Consider the following 21,251-nt stretch of genomic DNA (forward strand, 5'->3'; position numbering starts at 1 on the left):
GTCTGCTGTGTATCGAGCATTCATTTGAAAGAGTAAGAACATTTCAGCGAGACAACTCAAAGGTGAAATCCATTAACACCAAGATAATAGAATTCATTGCCCTTGACAATCAACTGTTCTCTGTCGTTGATGACGTTGGCTTTCGCCAACTGGTCAAGCACCTCGAGCCCCAGTACACAGTACTAAGTAGCCACTATTCTTTCAGATGTTGCCCTACCGGAGTTACACAGTATTGTTGAAACGCACATCCATGAGCTACTTACTACGTGCTTCACTGCTATTAGCTTCATGACTGACATTTGGACCTGCGATGTCAGCCCCATGGGCATGCGGAGTCTGACAGCACAGTGGGTCGATGAGGATTTCCTACTGAGGAAAGCCGTATTGCTGAAGAATGTGCTGGTTCTCATTCCGCTGCTGCCATTTCAATGGCATTTGAGAACATGTTTGGAACATGAACACACTCCTAGCACCATTCAAACAACTGACTAGAGAAATAAGCTCATCAACTGCGTCTGCAGCAGACGTGATACCCTCTGTCATGGCATTGAAACGTCATACCCTCTGTCATGGCATTGAAACGTCTGCTCAACAAAACTGACGACAGACCGTGGGGTTAACTTGGAAAAGTACAAGAGGCTGCGAACAAGCGATTCGATGGCATTCTCTCTGAGCCTCTTTACGGTGTCGCCACCATGCTCGATGCTAGGTACAAGGACCGCTACTTCGGTGCAGACAAGAAACAGGGTTTACGTGAAATGTTACAGACACAGCTGGACAACATGGAAACAGACAGTGACATGATGCAGTACTGGTTGAGAATGAAATGACTGAACAAAACAGCAAGTAAGTGAAAGAAATAGGTTTTGATTATGTTTTACTGGTAATGGGGACATGCTTAAATGCCCCCAAAAAATTACTTTTTGCTGTGTGTAAACTATTTAACTACTAGAATGCTGAAAAGGCCGCTAACATTTTTTATATCGGTATCGGGTTTTTGGCAAAGAAAATATTGGATATCGGTATCGGCCAAAAATGTAATATCGGTGCATCCCTACTACCAATCTATACATAGTCTGCAAAAGGTACCAATCTAGTGCCCTATTCCTTGGGACAGTTCCTCTTGAACATGCTTTTATGTCCAGGACTATACTTAAAATCCCACAATGTATGCAGGCAATCCTCCTATTTGTTCCCTTCAGTTTAGTGCACCCTTTAAGGACAGTCCCGAGCTATTCCGCAACATATTTTAGCTCACCCCTTTAATATCAGGAGTTGGATGCAATAACGTTTGTTGATTTCAGTTTATTGCCCTCAATGAATTGTTGTGACGATGACTATACAGTTTCCGTTTGATGTCTACAGGTAAATGTGAGTAGTACGCCATCTTGTGGAACATTGGGAAATGTCCTTCAGGAAACTTGACGGTTCGAGTGACGCGAATGACGTACAACACAAGGTCAAAGTTTACATGTGCAACGTCACGATAGGAACACAGTTGAAACGTAAACTCCCAAAGAAAACATACATTTGCGTGACATGTGCATGATTTAACGTTTCATTTAGCGGTTTTAATTAAACAGGATACAATGCAGATGCTTTGAATGCATATCGAGCCGTACAGTAGTAGTTGGTCATTTTTTAAACTTTGAGTTACGAATTCGCAGCGGAGCTAGCGAGCTAACGTTAGTTTGCTAGCCATGGATCCGCTAGACATAGTAATGGACGAAGTGGCGTTGGAGGGACTGGACGGGGTTACTATCCTCTCTCTGTGGATTCGGTTGGAAAAGAGAAACCCTGCTTTCCCACGGAATCTAGACTCGTACACTAAAGAGTTCATTTGGAAATCCTTGGTATCGAACCACGAAGTCAACTTCTACGAGCTGCCGCAAGAGAGAGCTGATGTCTTGCTCGTCGACAGGTAGGTTGGAGTTGTCTTACGCGTCGATCACACGTACGGTGTCATTACGAAAAATGGGACGGAGCATCATCTGGATGTGTTCAACATTCACCTTCTGCCACCATTTCTGTCAAGCCGTCTACGCATACAGTATGACGCATACTTTAGATAAATCCAACGAATGCACTGCAACGCAGCGTTCCATTGGAATTAATGTACTTCTGGTGTACCCAAAATGCATTGACACTGTCGGCGTGATCCAGCCGTTACTTGTCTAGCTACTTCAGTGCGTTCAAAACAAATGAGAAATTGGAGAGAAAAAACTAGCTCCAACTGCGAAAATTTGTTTTGAACTTGGATTTCCCAGTTCCCAACATCAGTCCTGCTATACATTTTCCCTATGTCGTACATTTGTAGCGTTATGGCATTGTTTGATAGCCTATGAATTTGAAACAAACTATCTAACTAGCTAGTAAAATCATTCAGAAGCCCTGACACCAAAGCTGACAATACTAACTAGTTAACTAACCTTGATGGCTGAATATCTAGCCATGCTCGGTGCCAAATGTTCCGTTAGCTGCATGCAAGTTGTCAACGCTACTATCCCTCTCCATGCCGTATGTCTGTTCTTCAGGTTTGCAGACATAGATCCCGACACAGGGATTCAGGAAGCATCCTGTTGGGACAGAGTGGACTCCTACCCTGTCCAGGTCTTATTGGAGGATAAGAGTGGAATCCAGGGCTCGTGTGTCTTCTTCCAGGAGAGGAGAAACGTCACCCCAATCATCCGCACCACCAACCTGACGCCATGTGTAACGTTAGAGGACGCCTTCAAAAGGTGGGAGAAACTGGCTGAAGATTAATCCGTGTGTGTGTGTGTGTGTGTGGGGGGGGAATTCAAGATATCTCTAAGACATTCATATCCAGCTGGTCCCAATTCCTCCACCTCTCCTTGGCCTTAACCCTTCAGTGTAGGTTTGGGGCGGTATCCAGATCTTCATTCCGTTTCTGTACCATACAGTATACGTGTTATCGGAAGTGCACACAAAGGGTGCTATTTGACACACACAACTATTTAGGCAACAGGGATCTTGATCCAGGAGGGTATTAAATGTCTCTAGTCTGAGTAGCAGTCTTTTTTTTAGCTAACATTCCACTCCTTGTCATTGCCGAGGAGACTCGCCTTTCGGCAATCTCAATGTTCAATATGCAGCTAGATTTACGCCGGCATTGCTCATTGGTTGTTACAAATGACATTGATATTTTCCAGGACAACATGTAGAGCCTAAATAATATAATTCGAATTATAACAGTGAAAAACAAACATTTAGCTGTTAGCTAACCAAGCTGTTGTATTTTGATAGCTGTTAGCTTGGCAAGCTGTTGTATTTTAATAGCTTTTAGTTAGGCAAGCTGTTGTATTTTGATAGCTGTTAGCTAGGCAAGCTGTTGTATTTTGATAGCTGTTAGCTAGGCAAGCTGTTGTATTTTGATAGCTGTTAGCTTGGCAAGCTGTTGTATTTTGATAGCTGTTAGATAGACAAGCTGTTGTATTTTGATAGCTGTTAGCTTGGCACGCTGTTGTATTTTGATAGCTGTTAGCTTGGCAAGCTGTTGTATTTTGATAGCTGTTGGCTTGGCACGCTGTTGTATTTTGATAGCTGTTGGCTTGGCACGCTGTTGTATTTTGATAGCTGTTGGCTTGGCACGCTGTTGTATTTTGATAGCTGTTAGCTAGGCACGCTGTTGTATTTTGATAGCTGCTAGCTAGGCACGCTGTTGTATTTTGATAGCTGCTAGCTAGGCACGCTGTTGTATTTTGATAGCTGCTAGCTAGGCAAACTTTTGTATTTTTTGATAGCTGTTAGCTTGGCAAGCTGTTGTATTTTGATAGCTGTTAGCTAGGCACGCTGTTGTATTTTGATAGCTGCTAGCTAGGCACGCTGTTGTATTTTGATAGCTGTTAGCTTGGCACGCTGTTGTATTTTGATAGCTGCTAGCTAGGCAAACTTTTGTATTTTGATAGCTGCTAGCTAGGCACGCTGTTGTATTTTGATAGCTGTTAGCTTGGCACGCTGTTGTATTTTGAGGCTTAAAATCAAAGGAAAGACATTTTGTGGTTGGAATTGCAGCATGTATTTAGTTTGAGAATTTTGACATGAGTTTGATTTTTGTAACACATTTGAATTTGTATCCTTATAAATGTATGAAATTTAAATAAAATAAAAGCCAATATTTTGATAATTATTGTGATTGGAGGATAGCTGTGAGGGGTTATCGAATCACGATCAACTCCTCTTTTCTCCTCGTGCTCATTAAGGACAGAATGTTCATATTTGAAGATGGCAGAAAGGCCAGTCTGTTTGGCATTGACAAAGAGAGGCAAGGAGTGGCTTGTTAGCTAAAGAAGCTGTTACTCAGACTGTTATGTCTCTGCTATAATCAAGAAGTTTGGTCTTAACAAGTTAGCAAACCAAATGCATAGCTGGATCCCTGAGCTGGATATAATTTGACACTTATAGTTATACTTCGTTATCGTTATAAGCAGTGGCGGAGCACGCACGCGAGGCGATATTGAAAATCATACCATGGGTGTTTCGTATGCTATATAAACGGTATATCGCCCAAGCCCACTTCAATGTTTGTACATATGTAAGGTGGAAGCAATAAACTGGTGCACATTGGTGATATAAACGATAAACAGACACTAAACATCCTCTACTCCACTGTTGACCTATCCAGACCCTAAACATCCTCTACTCCACTGTTGACCTATCCAGACCCTAAACATCCTCTACTCCACTGTTGACCTATCCAGACCCTTCAGTCCTCTACTCCACTGTTGACCTATCCAGACCCTAAACATCCTCTACTCCACTGTTGACCTATCCAGACCCTTCAGTCCTCTACTCCACTGTTGACCTATCCAGACCCTTCAGTCCTCTACTCCACTGTTGACCTATCCAGACCCGTCAGTCCTCTACTCCACTGTTGACCTATCCAGACCCTTCAGTCCTCTACTCCACTGTTGACCTATCCAGACCCTAAACATCCTCTACTCCACTGTTGACCTATCCAGACCCTTCAGTCCTCTACTCCACTGTTGACCTATCCAGACCCTTCGGTCCTCTACTCCACTGTTGACCTATCCAGACCCTAAACATCCTCTACTCCACTGTTGACCTATCCAGACCCTTCAGTCCTCTACTCCACTGTTGACCTATCCAGACCCTTCAGTCCTCTACTCCACTGTTGACCTATCCAGACCCTAAACATCCTCTACTCCACTGTTGACCTATCCAGACCCTAAACATCTTCTACTCCACTGTTGACCTATCCAGACCCTAAACATCCTCTACTCCACTGTTGACCTATCCAGACCCTTCAGTCCTCTACTCCACTGTTGATCTATCCAGACCCTTCAGTCCTCTACTCCACTGTTGACCTATCCAGACCCTAAACATCCTCTACTCCACTGTTGACCTATCCAGACCCTAAACATCCTCTACTCCACTGTTGACCTATCCAGACCCTGCAGAGACGCTAACATTGTACCCAAACCGGCCGCGCGCAAAATGATTTTGTCCTCCCCCCCCCACACCAGACGCGATCACAACACGCAGGTTGAAATATCAAAACAAACTCTGAACCAACTATATTAATTTAAGGACAGGTCGAAAAGCATTAAACATTTATGGCAATTCAGCTGGCTAACTTGCAGTTGCTAGTTAATTTGTCCTGGGATATAAACATTGAGTTGTTTTACCTGAAATGCACAAGGTCCTCAACTCCGACAATTAATCCACAGATAAAACGGTCAACCGAATCGTTTCTAGTCATCTCTCCTCCTTCCAGGCTTTTTCTTCTTTGGCCTTTATATAGTGATTGGCATCTAACTTTCATGGTTACCACGATGACCGACTGAACTTAGTTCATCTTTCAATCACCCACGTGAGTATAACCAATGAGGAGATGGCACGTGGGTATCTGCTTCTATAAACCAATGAGGAGATGGGAGAGGCAGGACTTGCACCGCGTTCAGCGTCACAAATAGAACTGACTTCTATTTTAGCGCTTGGCAACGCAGACGCTCGTTGGTGCGCGAGCAGCGTGGGTGCAATAATTGAATAACATGTGTTTAAATGTATTTTTCGACGCGAGCGGTGTGGTCAGCATGTTACATCAAGGGTTTAGGGCCAAGGGGGAGGGATAGGGTGTGATATGGGACCGGCTGTTAACATTACATTAGCATGTTACATCAAGGGTTTAGGGCCAAGGGGGAGGGATAGGGTGTGATATGGGACCGGCTGTTAACATTACATTAGCATGTTACATCAAGGGTTTAGGGCCAAGGGGGAGGGATAGGGTGTGATATGGGACCGGCTGTTAACATTACATTAGCATGTTACATCAAGGGTTTAGGGCCAAGGGGGAGGGATAGGGTGTGATATGGGACCGGCTGTTAACATTACATTAGCATGTTACATCAAGGGTTTAGAGCCAAGGGGGAGGGATAGGGTGTGATATGGGACCGGCTGTTAACATTACATTAGCATGTTACATCAAGGGTTTAGGGCCAAGGGGGAGGGATAGGGTGTGATATGGGACCGGCTGTTAACATTACATTAGCATGTTACATCAAGGGTTTAGGGCCAAGGGGGAGGGATAGGGTGTGATATGGTACCAGCTGTTAACATTACATTAGCATGTTACATCAAGGGTTTAGGGCCAAGGGGGAGGGATAGGGTGTGATATGGGACCGGCTGTTAACATTACATTAGCATGTTACATCAAGGGTTTAGGGCCAAGGGGGAGGGATAGGGTGTGATATGGGACCGGCTGTTAACATTACATTAGCATGTTACATCAAGGGTTTAGGGCCAAGGGGGAGGGATAGGGTGTGATATGGGACCGGCTGTTAACATTACATTAGCTGGCCGACTACAGAAAGTCATAGCCCAAACTGATAACCTCTCCTCCAGGTAGAATCAATCCACAACTTGTCATCAACTAGTCAGGTAGATAGTAAGAATGGTCCTAAAACAACTCTTAACCCATGATGACCTCTCCTCCTCCAGGTGGGGGAGGAAGCTGGTAATGGTGGCCTCCCAGAGGTTGAGGTTCAGGGTGTTAATAGGTGACGGAGGAGACCCGGACTTGAAGCTGACTGACCACTCATACTGTATCCTGGAGAGGCTGGGGAGGGCCCGCTGGCAGGGAGAGCTACAGAGAGACCTGCACTCCTGCTCATTCAAGTAGGAAAACACATATCTACCTCTTTAGCTACAGAGAGACCTGCAGTCCTGCTCATTCAAGTAGGAAAACACATATCTACCTCTTACTACTGAGACCTGCAGTCCTGCTCATTCAAGTAGGAAAACACATCTCTACCACTTTAGCTACTGAGAGACCTGCAGTCCTGCTCATTCAAGTAGGAAAACACATATCTACCTCTTTAGCTACTGAGCGGCCTGCAGTCCTGCTCATTCAAGTAGTCACCCTATGTAATAAACTGTGTTGTGATTGGTGCAGGACGGACCCGAGGAAGATGCACTACTTGAGGAAGTCTCTGACGCAGAATGATCTGATCACCATGCAGTCTCATGTCCTCAGACTGGCCAGCGGAGCACAGCAACACTCCATACTGCTGCTGCTCAAACGCTTCCACGTAGACCGGTCAGTACACACTCACTCTGTCGGATTCAAGGGGCTTTATTGGCATGGAAACGCATGTTTACATTTCCACAGCAAGTGAACTAGATCATTTGTATTGTTTATTTCACTTTTGTTTATGAACAGTAAACATTACACTCACAGAAGTTCCAAAATAATACAGACATTTCAAATGGCATATTATGTGTGTATATATATATATATATGTATTTGTAAGTCAATTTGTAAGTCGCTCTGGATAAGAGCGTCTGCTAAATGACTTAAATGTAAATGTAAATATGTATGTATGTATGTATACAGTGTTGTAATGATGTACAAAAGGGAAAATAAATAAACATAAATATGGGTTGTATTTACTAGAGGTCGACCGATTTATGATTTTTCAACGCCGATACCGATTATTGGAGGACCAAAAAAGCCGATACCGATTAATCGGCCGATTTTAAAAAAATCAATAAAAAAGTATTTATTTGTAATAATGCCAATTACAATAATACTGAATGAACACTTATTTTAAGTTAATATAATACATCAGAATCTATTTAGTCTCAAATAAATAATGTAACTTGTTCAATTTGGTTTAAATAATGCAAAAACAAAGTGTTGGAGAAGAAAGTAAAAGTGCAATATGTGCCATGTAAGAAAGCTAACGTTTAAGTTCCTTGCTCAGAACATGAGAACATATGAAAGCTGGTGGTTCCTTTTAACATGAGTCTTCAATATTCCCAGGTAAGAAGTTTTAGGTTGTAGTTATTATAGGAATTATAGGACTATTTCTCTCTATACGATTTGTATTTCATATACCTTTGACTATTGGATGTTCTTATAGGCACTTTAGTATTGCCAGTGTAACAGTATAGCTTCCATTCCTCTCCTCGCCCCTACCTTGGCTCGAACGAGGAACACATAGACAACAACCACCCTCGAAGCAGCGTTACCCATGCAGAGCAAGGGGAACAACTACTCCAAGTCTCAGAGCGAGTGACGTTTGAAACGCTATTAGCGCGCACCCAGCTAACTAGCTAGCCATTTCACATCGGTTACACCAGCCTAATCTCGGGAGTTGATAGGCTTGAAGTCATAAACAGCTCAATGCTTGAAGCACAGCGAAGAGCTGATGGCAAAACGCACGAAAGTGCTGTTTGAATGAATGCTTACGAGCCTGCTGCTGCCTACCATCGCTCAGTCAGACTGCTCTATCAAATATCAAATCATAGACTTAATTATAGCATAATAACACAGAAATACGAGCCTTTGGTCATTAATATGGTCGAATCCGGAAACTATCCTTTCGAAAACAAAACGTTTATTCTTTCAGTGAAATACAGAACCGTTCCGTATTTTATCTAACGGGTGGCATCCATCAGTCTAAATATTCCTGTTACATTGCACAACCTTCAATGTTATGTCATAATTACGTAAAATTCTGGCAAATTAGTTCGCAACGAGCCAGGCGGCCCAAACTGTTGCATATACCCTGACTCTGCGTGCAATGAACGCAAGAGAAGTGACACAATTTCACCTGGTTAATATTGCCTGCTAACCTGGATTTCATTGTCTGTTGTCTGTAACTTGTGAGGTGTGGAAACACTTTGTTGCTTTTATGAATTTTGTCTTGCTGCTTTTTGTTCTATGTTGCTCTGTCTGTATGCTACGTCTTGCTTGTCCTATGTTGCTATGTCTGTATGCTATGTCTTGTTCTATGTTGCTATTGTCTATATTGTAATTGTTTTTAATAACCTGCCCAGGGACTGCGGTTGAAAATTAGCCGGCTGGCTAAAACCGGCACTTTTACTGAAACGTTGATTAATGTGCACTGTCCCTGTAAAAATAAACTCAAACTCAATTTAGCTAAATATGCAGGTTTAAAAATATATACTTCTGTGTATTGATTTTAAGAAAGGCATTGATGTTTAGGGTTAGGTACAGTCGTGCAACGATTGTGTTTTTTTTCGCAAATGCGCTTTTGTTAAATCATCCCCCGTTTGTTAGGAAGAAATAGTCTTCACACAGTTCGCAACGAGCCAGGGGCCCAAACTGCTGCATATAACCTGACTCTGTTGCAAGTGAAGTGACACATTTTCCCTAGTTAAAAGAAATCCATGTTAGCAGGTATATGCAAGTTAAAAAATATATACTTGTGTATTGATTTTAAGAAAGGCATTGATGTTTATGGTTAGGTACACATTGGAGCAACGACAGTCCTTTTACGTGAATGCGCACCGCATATAAACTAGTAATATCATCAACCATGTGTAGTTATAACTAGTGATTATGATTGATTGATTGTTTTTTATAAGATAAGTTTAATGCTAGCTAGCAACTTACCTTGGCTTCTTACTGCATTCGCGTAACAGGTAGTCTCCTTGTGGAGTGCAATGTAAGGCCGGTGGTTAGAGCGTTGGACTAGTTAACCGTAAGGTTGCAAGATTGAATCCCCGAGCTGACAAGGCCCCTGAACAAGGCAGTTAACCCACCGTTCCTAGGCCGTCATTGAAAATAAGAATGTGTTCTTAACTGACTTGACTAGTTAAATAAAGGTGTAAAAAAAAAAAAATCTGCCAAATCGGTGTCCAAAAATACCGATTTCCGATTGTTATGAAAACTTGAAATCGGCCCTAATTAATCGGCCATTCCGATTAATCGGTCGACCTCTAGTATTTACAATGGTGTTTGTTCTTCACTGGTTGCCCTTTTCTTGTGGCAACAGGTCACAAATCTTGCTGCTGTGATGTCACACTGTGATATTTCACCCAGTAGATATGGGAGTGAGTGTAATCTGAGGGAAATATGTGTCTCTAATATGGTCATACATTGGGCAGGAGGTTAGGAAGTGCAGCTCGGTTTCCACCTCATTTAGTGGGCCGTGTGCACATGGCCTGTCTTCTCGTGAGAGCCAGGTCTGCCTACGGTGGCCTTTCTCAATAGCAAGGCTATGCTCACTGAGTCTGTACATAGAACAAAGCTGTCCTTAATTAAGTTTGGGTCAGTCACAGTGGTCAGGTATTCTGCCACTGTGTGTACTCTCTGTTTAGGGCCAAATAGCATTCTAGTTTGCTCTGTTTTTTTGTTAATTCTTTCCAATGTGTCAAGTAATTATCTTTTTGTTTTCTCATGATTTGATTGGGTCTCTCTCTGTCTCTCCAGGCGTAGTAAGTATGATATCCTGATGGAGTTGACCTCTAACCTCCTGTCAGAGGCGCCCAACCACATAGCCTCCATGATCACACTACGAGACCAACTGGTGAGACCTCCGTGTGTGTGTTCCAGTCAACAGTGCATTGTTGTGCGGACCTTGTATGCATGTGTACCAGGACAGGCAGTGTGTGGTTAAAGAGTGTGTATCAGGACAGGCAGTGTGTGGTTAGAGAGTGTGTATCGGGACAGTGTGAGGTTAGAGAGTGTGTATCAGGACAGTGTGTGTTTAGAGAGTGTGTATCGGGACAGTGTGTGGTTAGAGAGTGTGTATCAGGACAGTGTGAGGTTAGAGAGTGTGTATCAGGACAGTGTGAGGTTAGAGAGTGTATCAGGACAGTGTGTGGTTAGAGAGTGTGGGGTTAGAGAGTGTGTATCAGGACAGTGTGTGGTTAGAGAGTGTGTATCAGGACAGTGTGTATCAGGACAGTGTGTATCAGGACAGTGTGAGGTTAGAGAGTGTGTATCAGGACAGTGTGAGGTTAGAGAGTGTGTATCGGGACAGTGTGTGGTTAGAGAGTGTGTACCAGGACAGTGTGAGGTTAGAGAGTGTGTATCAGGACAGTGTGTGGTTAGAGAGTGTATCAGGACAGTGTGAGGTTAGAGAGTGTGGGATTAGAGAGTGTATCAGGACAGTGTGTGGTTAGAGAGTGTATCAGGACAGTGTGAGGTTAGAGAGTGTGTATGGGGACAGTGTGGGGTTAGAGAGTGTGTATCGGGACAGTGTGGGGTTAGAGAGTGTATCGGGACAGTGTGGGGTTAGAGAGTGTATCGGGACAGTGTGGGGTTAGAGAGTGTATCGGGACAGTGTGGGGTTAGAGAGTGTATCGGGACAGTGTGGGGTTAGAGAGTGTATCGGGACAGTGTGAGGTTAGAGAGTGTGTATCAGGACAGTGTGAGGTTAGAGAGTGTGTATCAGGACAGTGTGAGGTTAGAGAGTGTGTATCAGGACAGTGTGTGGTTAGAGAGTGTGTATCAGGACAGTGTGAGGTTAGAGAGTGTGTATCAGGACAGTGTGAGGTTAGAGAGTGTGTATCAGGACAGTGTGAGGTTAGAGAGTGTATCAGGACAGTGTGTGGTTAGAGAGTATCAGGACAGTGTGTGGTTAGAGAGTGTATCAGGACAGTGTGTGGTTAGAGAGTGTGTATCAGGACAGTGTGTGGTTAGAGAGTGTGTATCAGGACAGTGTGTGGTTAGAGAGTGTGTACCAGGACAGTGTGTGGTTAGAGAGTGTGTACCAGGACAGTGTGTGGTTAGAGAGTGTGTATCAGGACAGTGTGGGGTTAGAGAGTGTGTATCAGGACAGTGTGTGGTTAGAGAGTGTGTATCAGGACAGTGTGTGGTTAGAGAGTGTGTATCAGGACAGTGTGAGGTTAGAGAGTGTATCAGGACAGTGTGAGGTTAGAGAGTGTGTATCAGGACAGTGTGTGGTTAGAGAGTGTGTATCAGGACAGTGTGAGGTTAGAGAGTGTGTATCAGGACAGTGTGAGGTTAGAGAGTGTGTATCAGGACAGTGTGAGGTTAGAGAGTGTGTATCAGGACAGTGTGTGGTTAGAGAGTGTGTATCAGGACAGTGTGTGGTTAGAGAGTGTGTAACAGGGCAGTGTGTGGTTAGAGAGTGTGTATCGGGGCAGTGTGTGGTTAGAGAGTGTGTATCGGGACAGTGTGTGGTTAGAGAGTGTGTATCGGGACAGTGTGTGGTTAGAGAGTGTGTATCGGGACAGTGTGAGGTTAGAGAGTGTGTATCGGGACAGTGTGTGGTTAGAGAGTGTGTACCGGGACAGTGTGAGTTTAGAGAGTGTGTACCGGGACAGTGTGAGGTTAGAGAGTGTGTATCAGGACAGTGTGAGGTTAGAGAGTGTGTATCAGGACAGTGTGTGGTTAGAGAGTGTATCAGGACAGTGTGAGGTTAGAGAGTGTGTACCATGACAGTGTGTGGTTAGTGTATCAGGACAGTGTGAGGTTAGAGAGTGTGTATCAGGACAGTGTGAGGTTAGAGAGTGTGTATCAGGACAGTGTGTGGTTAGAGAGTGTGTACCAGGACAGTGTGAGGTTAGAGAGTGTGTATCAGGACAGTGTGAGGTTAGAGAGTGTGTACCAGGACAGTGTGTGGTTAGTGTATCAGGACAGTGTGAGGTTAGAGAGTGTGTATCAGGACAGTGTGTGGTTAGAGTGTGTATCGGGACAGTGTGTGGTTAGAGAGTGTGTATCAGGACAGTGTGGGGTTAGAGAGTGTGTATCAGGACAGTGTGAGGTTAGGGAGTGTGTATCAGGACAGTGTGGGGTTAGAGAGTGTGTATCAGGACAGTGTGGGGTTAGAGAGTGTGTATCAGGACAGTGTGAGGTTAGAGAGTGTGTATCAGGACAGTGTGAGGTTAGAGAGTGTGTATCAGGACAGTGTGAGGTTAGAGAGTGTGTATCAGGACAGTGTGAGGTTAGAGAGTGTGTATCAGGACAGTGTGAGGTTAGAGAGTGTGTATCAGGACAGTGTGTGGTTAGAGAGTGTGTATCAGGACAGTGTGTGGTTAGAGAGTGTGTATCAGGACAGTGTGAGGTTAGAGAGTGTGTATCAAGACAGTGTGAGGTTAGAGAGTGTGTATCAGGACAGTGTGAGGTTAGAGAGTGTGTATCAGGACAGTGTGAGGTTAGAGAGTGTGTATCAGGACAGTGTGAGGTTAGAGAGTGTATCAGGACAGTGTGTGGTTAGAGAGTGTGTATCAGGACAGTGTGTGGTTAGAGAGTGTGTATCAGGACAGTGTGAGGTTAGAGAGTGTGTATCAAGACAGTGTGAGGTTAGAGAGTGTGTATCAGGACAGTGTGAGGTTAGAGAGTGTGTATCAGGACAGTGTGAGGTTAGAGAGTGTGTATCAGGACAGTGTGAGGTTAGAGAGTGTGTATCAGGACAGTGTGAGGTTAGAGAGTGTGTATCAGGACAGTGTGAGGTTAGAGAGTGTGTATCAAGACAGTGTGAGGTTAGAGAGTGTGTATCAGGACAGTGTGAGGTTAGAGAGTGTGTATCAAGACAGTGTGAGGTTAGAGAGTGTGTATCAGGACAGTGTGAGGTTAGAGAGTGTGTATCAGGACAGTGTGAGGTTAGAGAGTGTGTATCAGGACAGTGTGTGGTTAGAGAGTGTGTATCAGGACAGTGTGTGGTTAGAGAGTGTGTACCAGGACAGTGTGTGGTTAGAGAGTGTGTATCGGGACAGTGTGTGGTTAGAGAGTGTGTATCAAGACAGTGTGAGGTTAGAGAGTGTGTATCAGGACAGTGTGAGGTTAGAGAGTGTGTATCAAGACAGTGTGAGGTTAGAGAGTGTGTATCAGGACAGTGTGAGGTTAGAGAGTGTGTATCAGGACAGTGTGTGGTTAGAGAGTGTCAGGACAGTGTGAGGTTAGAGAGTGTGTATCAGGACAGTGTGTGGTTAGAGAGTGTGTACCAGGACAGTGTGTGGTTAGAGAGTGTGTATCGGGACAGTGTGTGGTTAGAGAGTGTGTATCGGGACAGTGTGTGGTTAGAGTGTGTGTATCGGGACAGTGTGAGGTTAGAGAGTGTGTATCAGGACAGTGTGTGGTTAGAGAGTGTATCAGGACAGTGTGAGGTTAGAGAGTGTGTACCATGACAGTGTGTGGTTAGTGTATCAGGACAGTGTGAGGTTAGAGAGTGTGTATCAGGACAGTGTGAGGTTAGAGAGTGTGTATCAGGACAGTGTGTGGTTAGAGAGTGTGTACCAGGACAGTGTGAGGTTAGAGAGTGTGTATCAGGACAGTGTGAGGTTAGAGAGTGTGTACCAGGACAGTGTGTGGTTAGTGTATCAGGACAGTGTGAGGTTAGAGAGTGTGTATCAGGACAGTGTGTGGTTAGAGTGTGTATCGGGACAGTGTGTGGTTAGAGAGTGTGTATCAGGACAGTGTGGGGTTAGAGAGTGTGTATCAGGACAGTGTGAGGTTAGGGAGTGTGTATCAGGACAGTGTGGGGTTAGAGAGTGTGTATCAGGACAGTGTGGGGTTAGAGAGTGTGTATCAGGACAGTGTGAGGTTAGAGAGTGTGTATCAGGACAGTGTGAGGTTAGAGAGTGTGTATCAGGACAGTGTGAGGTTAGAGAGTGTGTATCAGGACAGTGTGAGGTTAGAGAGTGTGTATCAGGACAGTGTGAGGTTAGAGAGTGTGTATCAGGACAGTGTGTGGTTAGAGAGTGTGTATCAGGACAGTGTGTGGTTAGAGAGTGTGTATCAGGACAGTGTGAGGTTAGAGAGTGTGTATCAAGACAGTGTGAGGTTAGAGAGTGTGTATCAGGACAGTGTGAGGTTAGAGAGTGTGTATCAGGACAGTGTGAGGTTAGAGAGTGTGTATCAGGACAGTGTGAGGTTAGAGAGTGTATCAGGACAGTGTGTGGTTAGAGAGTGTGTATCAGGACAGTGTGTGGTTAGAGAGTGTGTATCAGGACAGTGTGAGGTTAGAGAGTGTGTATCAAGACAGTGTGAGGTTAGAGAGTGTGTATCAGGACAGTGTGAGGTTAGAGAGTGTGTATCAGGACAGTGTGAGGTTAGAGAGTGTGTATCAGGACAGTGTGAGGTTAGAGAGTGTGTATCAGGACAGTGTGAGGTTAGAGAGTGTGTATCAGGACAGTGTGAGGTTAGAGAGTGTGTATCAAGACAGTGTGAGGTTAGAGAGTGTGTATCAGGACAGTGTGAGGTTAGAGAGTGTGTATCAAGACAGTGTGAGGTTAGAGAGTGTGTATCAGGACAGTGTGAGGTTAGAGAGTGTGTATCAGGACAGTGTGTGGTTAGAGAGTGTCAGGACAGTGTGAGGTTAGAGAGTGTGTATCAGGACAGTGTGTGGTTAGAGAGTGTGTACCAGGACAGTGTGTGGTTAGAGAGTGTGTATCGGGACAGTGTGTGGTTAGAGAGTGTGTATCGGGACAGTGTGTGGTTAGAGAGTGTGTATCGGGACAGTGTGTGGTTAGAGTGTGTGTATCGGGACAGTGTGTGGTTAGAGAGTGTGTATCGGGACAGTGTGTGGTTAGAGAGTGTGTATCGGGACAGTGTATGGTTAGAGAGTGTGTATCAGGACAGTGTGAGGTTAGAGAGTGTGTATCAGGACAGTGTGAGGTTAGAGAGTGTGTATCAGGACAGTGTGTGGTTAGAGTGTGTATCAGGACAGTGTGAGGTTAGAGAGTGTGTATCAGGACAGTGTGAGGTTAGAGAGTGTGTATCAGGACAGTGTGAGGTTAGAGAGTGTATCAGGACAGCGTGTGGTTAGAGAGTGTGTATCAGGACAGTGTGTGGTTAGAGAGTGTGTATCAGGACAGTGTGTGGTTAGAGAGTGTGTGTGGTTAGAGAGTGTGTATCAGGACAGTGTGTGGTTAGAGAGTGTGTATCAGGACAGTGTGTGGTTAGAGAGTGTGTATCAGGACAGTGTGTGGTTAGAGAGTGTGTATCAGGACAGTGTGAGGTTAGAGAGTGTGTATCAGGACAGTGTGTGGTTAGAGAGTGTGTGTGGTTAGAGAGTGTGTATCAGGGCAGTGTGTGGTTAGAGAGTGTATCAGGGCAGTGTGTGGTTAGAGAGTGTGTATCAGGACAGTGTGTGGTTAGAGAGTGTCAGGACAGTGTGAGGTTAGAGAGTGTGTACCAGGACGGTGTGAGGTTAGAGAGTGTGTATCAGGACAGTGTGTGGTTAGAGAGTGTGTATCAGGACAGTGTGTGGTTAGAGAGTGTGTATCAGGACAGTGTGTGGTTAGAGTGTGTATCAGGACAGTGTGTGGTTAGAGAGAGTGTATCAGGACAGTGTGTGGTTAGAGAGAGTGTACCAGGACAGTGTGTGGTTAGAGAGTGTGTATCAGGACAGTGTGAGGTTAGAGAGTGTGTATCAGGACAGTGTGTGGTTAGAGTGTGTATCAGGACAGTGTGTGGTTAGAGAGTGTGTATCAGGACAGTGTGTGGTTAGAGAGTGTGTATCAGGACAGTGTGAGGTTAGAGAGTGTGTATCAGGACAGTGTGAGGTTAGAGAGTGTGTATCAGGACAGTGTGTGGTTAGAGTGTGTATCAGGACAGTGTGTGGTTAGAGAGTGTGTATCAGGACAGTGTGTGGTTAGAGAGTGTGTGTGGTTAGAGAGTGTGTATCAGGACAGTGTGTGGTTAGAGAGTGTGTATCAGGACAGTGTGTGGTTAGAGAGTGTGTATCAGGACAGTGTGTGGTTAGAGAGTGTGTATCAGGACAGTGTGTGGTTAGAGAGTGTGTATCAGGACAGTGTGGGGTTAGAGAGTGTGTATCAGAACAGTGTGTGGTTAGAGAGTGTGTATCAGGACAGTGTGAGGTTAGAGAGTGTGTATCAGGACAGTGTGTGGTTAGAGAGTGTGTGTCGTTAGAGAGTGTGTATCAGGACAGCGTGTGGTTAGAGAGTGTGTATCAGGACAGTGTGAGGTTAGAGAGTGTGTATCAGGACAGTGTGAGGTTAGAGAGTGTGTATCAGGACAGTGTGTGGTTAGAGAGTGTATCAGGACAGTGTGAGGTTAGAGAGTGTGTACCAGGACAGTGTGTGGTTAGTGTATCAGGACAGTGTGAGGTTAGAGAGTGTGTATCAGGACAGTGTGAGGTTAGAGAGTGTGTATCAGGACAGTGTGTGGTTAGAGAGTGTGTACCAGGACAGTGTGAGGTTAGAGAGTGTGTATCAGGACAGTGTGAGGTTAGAGAGTGTGTACCAGGACAGTGTGTGGTTAGTGTATCAGGACAGTGTGAGGTTAGAGAGTGTGTATCAGGACAGTGTGTGGTTAGAGTGTGTATCGGGACAGTGTGTGGTTAGAGAGTGTGTATCAGGACAGTGTGGGTTAGAGAGTGTGTATCAGGACAGTGTGAGGTTAGAGAGTGTGTATCAGGACAGTGTGGGGTTAGAGAGTGTGTATCAGGACAGTGTGAGGTTAGAGAGTGTGTATCAGGACAGTGTGAGGTTAGAGAGTGTGTATCAGGACAGTGTGAGGTTAGAGAGTGTGTATCAGGACAGTGTGAGGTTAGAGAGTGTGTATCAGGACAGTGTGAGGTTAGAGAGTGTGTATCAGGACAGTGTGTGGTTAGAGAGTGTGTATCAGGACAGTGTGTGGTTAGAGAGTGTGTATCAGGACAGTGTGAGGTTAGAGAGTGTGTATCAGGACAGTGTGAGGTTAGAGAGTGTGTATCAGGACAGTGTGAGGTTAGAGAGTGTGTATCAGGACAGTGTGAGGTTAGAGAGTGTGTATCAGGACAGTGTGAGGTTAGAGAGTGTGTATCAGGACAGTGTGAGGTTAGAGAGTGTGTATCAGGACAGTGTGAGGTTAGAGAGTGTGTATCAGGACAGTGTGAGGTTAGAGAGTGTGTATCAGGACAGTGTGTGGTTAGAGAGTGTGTATCAGGACAGTGTGAGGTTAGAGAGTGTGTATCAAGACAGTGTGAGGTTAGAGAGTGTGTATCAGGACAGTGTGAGGTTAGAGAGTGTGTATCAGGACAGTGTGAGGTTAGAGAGTGTGTATCAGGACAGTGTGAGGTTAGAGAGTGTGTATCAGGACAGTGTGAGGTTAGAGAGTGTGTATCAAGACAGTGTGAGGTTAGAGAGTGTGTATCAGGACAGTGTGAGGTTAGAGAGTGTGTATCAAGACAGTGTGAGGTTAGAGAGTGTGTATCAGGACAGTGTGAGGTTAGAGAGTGTGTATCAGGACAGTGTGTGGTTAGAGAGTGTGTATCAGGACAGTGTGTGGTTAGAGAGTGTGTATCAGGACAGTGTGTGGTTAGAGTGTGTATCAGGACAGTGTGTGGTTAGAGAGAGTGTATCAGGACAGTGTGTGGTTAGAGAGAGTGTACCAGGACAGTGTGTGGTTAGAGAGTGTGTATCAGGACAGTGTGAGGTTAGAGAGTGTGTATCAGGACAGTGTGTGGTTAGAGTGTGTATCAGGACAGTGTGTGGTTAGAGTGTGTATCAGGACAGTGTGTGGTTAGAGAGTGTGTATCAGGACAGTGTGAGGTTAGAGAGTGTGTATCAGGACAGTGTGAGGTTAGAGAGTGTGTATCAGGACAGTGTGTGGTTAGAGTGTGTATCAGGACAGTGTGTGGTTAGAGAGTGTGTATCAGGACAGTGTGTGGTTAGAGAGTGTGTGTGGTTAGAGAGTGTGTATCAGGACAGTGTGTGGTTAGAGAGTGTGTATCAGGACAGTGTGTGGTTAGAGAGTGTGTATCAGGACAGTGTGTGGTTAGAGAGTGTGTATCAGGACAGTGTGTGGTTAGAGAGTGTGTATCAGGACAGTGTGGGGTTAGAGAGTGTGTATCAGAACAGTGTGTGGTTAGAGAGTGTGTATCAGGACAGTGTGAGGTTAGAGAGTGTGTATCAGGACAGTGTGTGGTTAGAGAGTGTGTGTCGTTAGAGAGTGTGTATCAGGACAGCGTGTGGTTAGAGAGTGTGTATCAGGACAGTGTGAGGTTAGAGAGTGTGTATCAGGACAGTGTGAGGTTAGAGAGTGTGTATCAGGACAGTGTGTGGTTAGAGAGTGTATCAGGACAGTGTGAGGTTAGAGAGTGTGTACCAGGACAGTGTGTGGTTAGTGTATCAGGACAGTGTGAGGTTAGAGAGTGTGTATCAGGACAGTGTGAGGTTAGAGAGTGTGTATCAGGACAGTGTGTGGTTAGAGAGTGTGTACCAGGACAGTGTGAGGTTAGAGAGTGTGTATCAGGACAGTGTGAGGTTAGAGAGTGTGTACCAGGACAGTGTGTGGTTAGTGTATCAGGACAGTGTGAGGTTAGAGAGTGTGTATCAGGACAGTGTGTGGTTAGAGTGTGTATCGGGACAGTGTGTGGTTAGAGAGTGTGTATCAGGACAGTGTGGGGTTAGAGAGTGTGTATCAGGACAGTGTGAGGTTAGGGAGTGTGTATCAGGACAGTGTGGGGTTAGAGAGTGTGTATCAGGACAGTGTGGGGTTAGAGAGTGTGTATCAGGACAGTGTGAGGTTAGAGAGTGTGTATCAGGACAGTGTGAGGTTAGAGAGTGTGTATCAGGACAGTGTGAGGTTAGAGAGTGTGTATCAGGACAGTGTGAGGTTAGAGAGTGTGTATCAGGACAGTGTGTGGTTAGAGAGTGTGTATCAGGACAGTGTGTGGTTAGAGAGTGTGTATCAGGACAGTGTGAGGTTAGAGAGTGTGTATCAAGACAGTGTGAGGTTAGAGAGTGTGTATCAGGACAGTGTGAGGTTAGAGAGTGTGTATCAGGACAGTGTGAGGTTAGAGAGTGTGTATCAGGACAGTGTGAGGTTAGAGAGTGTGTATCAGGACAGTGTGAGGTTAGAGAGTGTGTATCAGGACAGTGTGTGGTTAGAGAGTGTGTATCAGGACAGTGTGTGGTTAGAGAGTGTGTATCAGGACAGTGTGAGGTTAGAGAGTGTGTATCAAGACAGTGTGAGGTTAGAGAGTGTGTATCAGGACAGTGTGAGGTTAGAGAGTGTGTATCAGGACAGTGTGAGGTTAGAGAGTGTGTATCAGGACAGTGTGAGGTTAGAGAGTGTGTATCAGGACAGTGTGAGGTTAGAGAGTGTGTATCAGGACAGTGTGAGGTTAGAGAGTGTGTATCAAGACAGTGTGAGGTTAGAGAGTGTGTATCAGGACAGTGTGAGGTTAGAGAGTGTGTATCAAGACAGTGTGAGGTTAGAGAGTGTGTATCAGGACAGTGTGAGGTTAGAGAGTGTGTATCAGGACAGTGTGTGGTTAGAGAGTGTCAGGACAGTGTGAGGTTAGAGAGTGTGTATCAGGACAGTGTGTGGTTAGAGAGTGTGTACCAGGACAGTGTGTGGTTAGAGAGTGTGTATCAGGACAGTGTGTGGTTAGAGAGTGTGTATCGGGACAGTGTGTGGTTAGAGAGTGTGTATCGGGACAGTGTGTGGTTAGAGAGTGTGTATCAGGGCAGTGTGTGGTTAGAGAGTGTGTATCAGGACAGTGTATGGTTAGAGAGTGTGTATCAGGACAGTGTGAGGTTAGAGAGTGTGTATCAGGACAGTGTGAGGTTAGAGAGTGTGTATCAGGACAGTGTGAGGTTAGAGAGTGTGTATCAGGACAGTGTGTGGTTAGAGAGTGTGTGTGGTTAGAGAGTGTGTATCAGGGCAGTGTGTGGTTAGAGAGTGTGTACCAGGACAGGCAGTGTGTGGTTAGAGAGTGTGTATCAGGACAGTGTGTGGTTAGAGTGTGTATCAGGACAGCGTGTGGTTAGAGAGTGTGTATCAGGACAGTGTGTGGTTAGAGAGTGTGTATCAGGACAGTGTGTGGTTAGAGAGTGTGTGTGGTTAGAGAGTGTGTATCAGGACAGTGTGTGGTTAGAGAGTGTGTATCAGGACAGTGTGTGGTTAGAGAGTGTGTATCAGGACAGTGTGTGGTTAGAGAGTGTGTATCAGGACAGTGTGAGGTTAGAGAGTGTGTATCAGGACAGTGTGTGGTTAGAGAGTGTGTGTGGTTAGAGAGTGTGTATCAGGACAGTGTGTGGTT

General features: G+C 45.1%; 1 protein-coding gene across 1 annotated transcript in view; it reads left to right on the forward strand.

The window, feature by feature from the left end:
* The first annotated feature begins 1,480 nt into the window (after positions 1-1,480).
* The window catches only part of LOC120023219 (general transcription factor 3C polypeptide 1-like), a 50,501-nt gene continuing 30,730 nt past the window's right edge, over positions 1,481-21,251 (forward strand). The window contains exons 1-5 of the mRNA XM_038967264.1: positions 1,481-1,921; positions 2,535-2,738; positions 6,979-7,155; positions 7,433-7,576; positions 10,721-10,817. Of these exons, the coding sequence (XP_038823192.1) occupies positions 1,701-1,921; positions 2,535-2,738; positions 6,979-7,155; positions 7,433-7,576; positions 10,721-10,817 (843 nt within the window). The 5' untranslated portion in view covers positions 1,481-1,700. The remainder of the gene's footprint in view (positions 1,922-2,534; positions 2,739-6,978; positions 7,156-7,432; positions 7,577-10,720; positions 10,818-21,251) is intronic.

The sequence above is a fragment of the Salvelinus namaycush genome, chromosome 2 (assembly GCF_016432855.1).
Source record: "Salvelinus namaycush isolate Seneca chromosome 2, SaNama_1.0, whole genome shotgun sequence".
Lineage (NCBI taxonomy): Eukaryota > Metazoa > Chordata > Actinopteri > Salmoniformes > Salmonidae > Salvelinus > Salvelinus namaycush.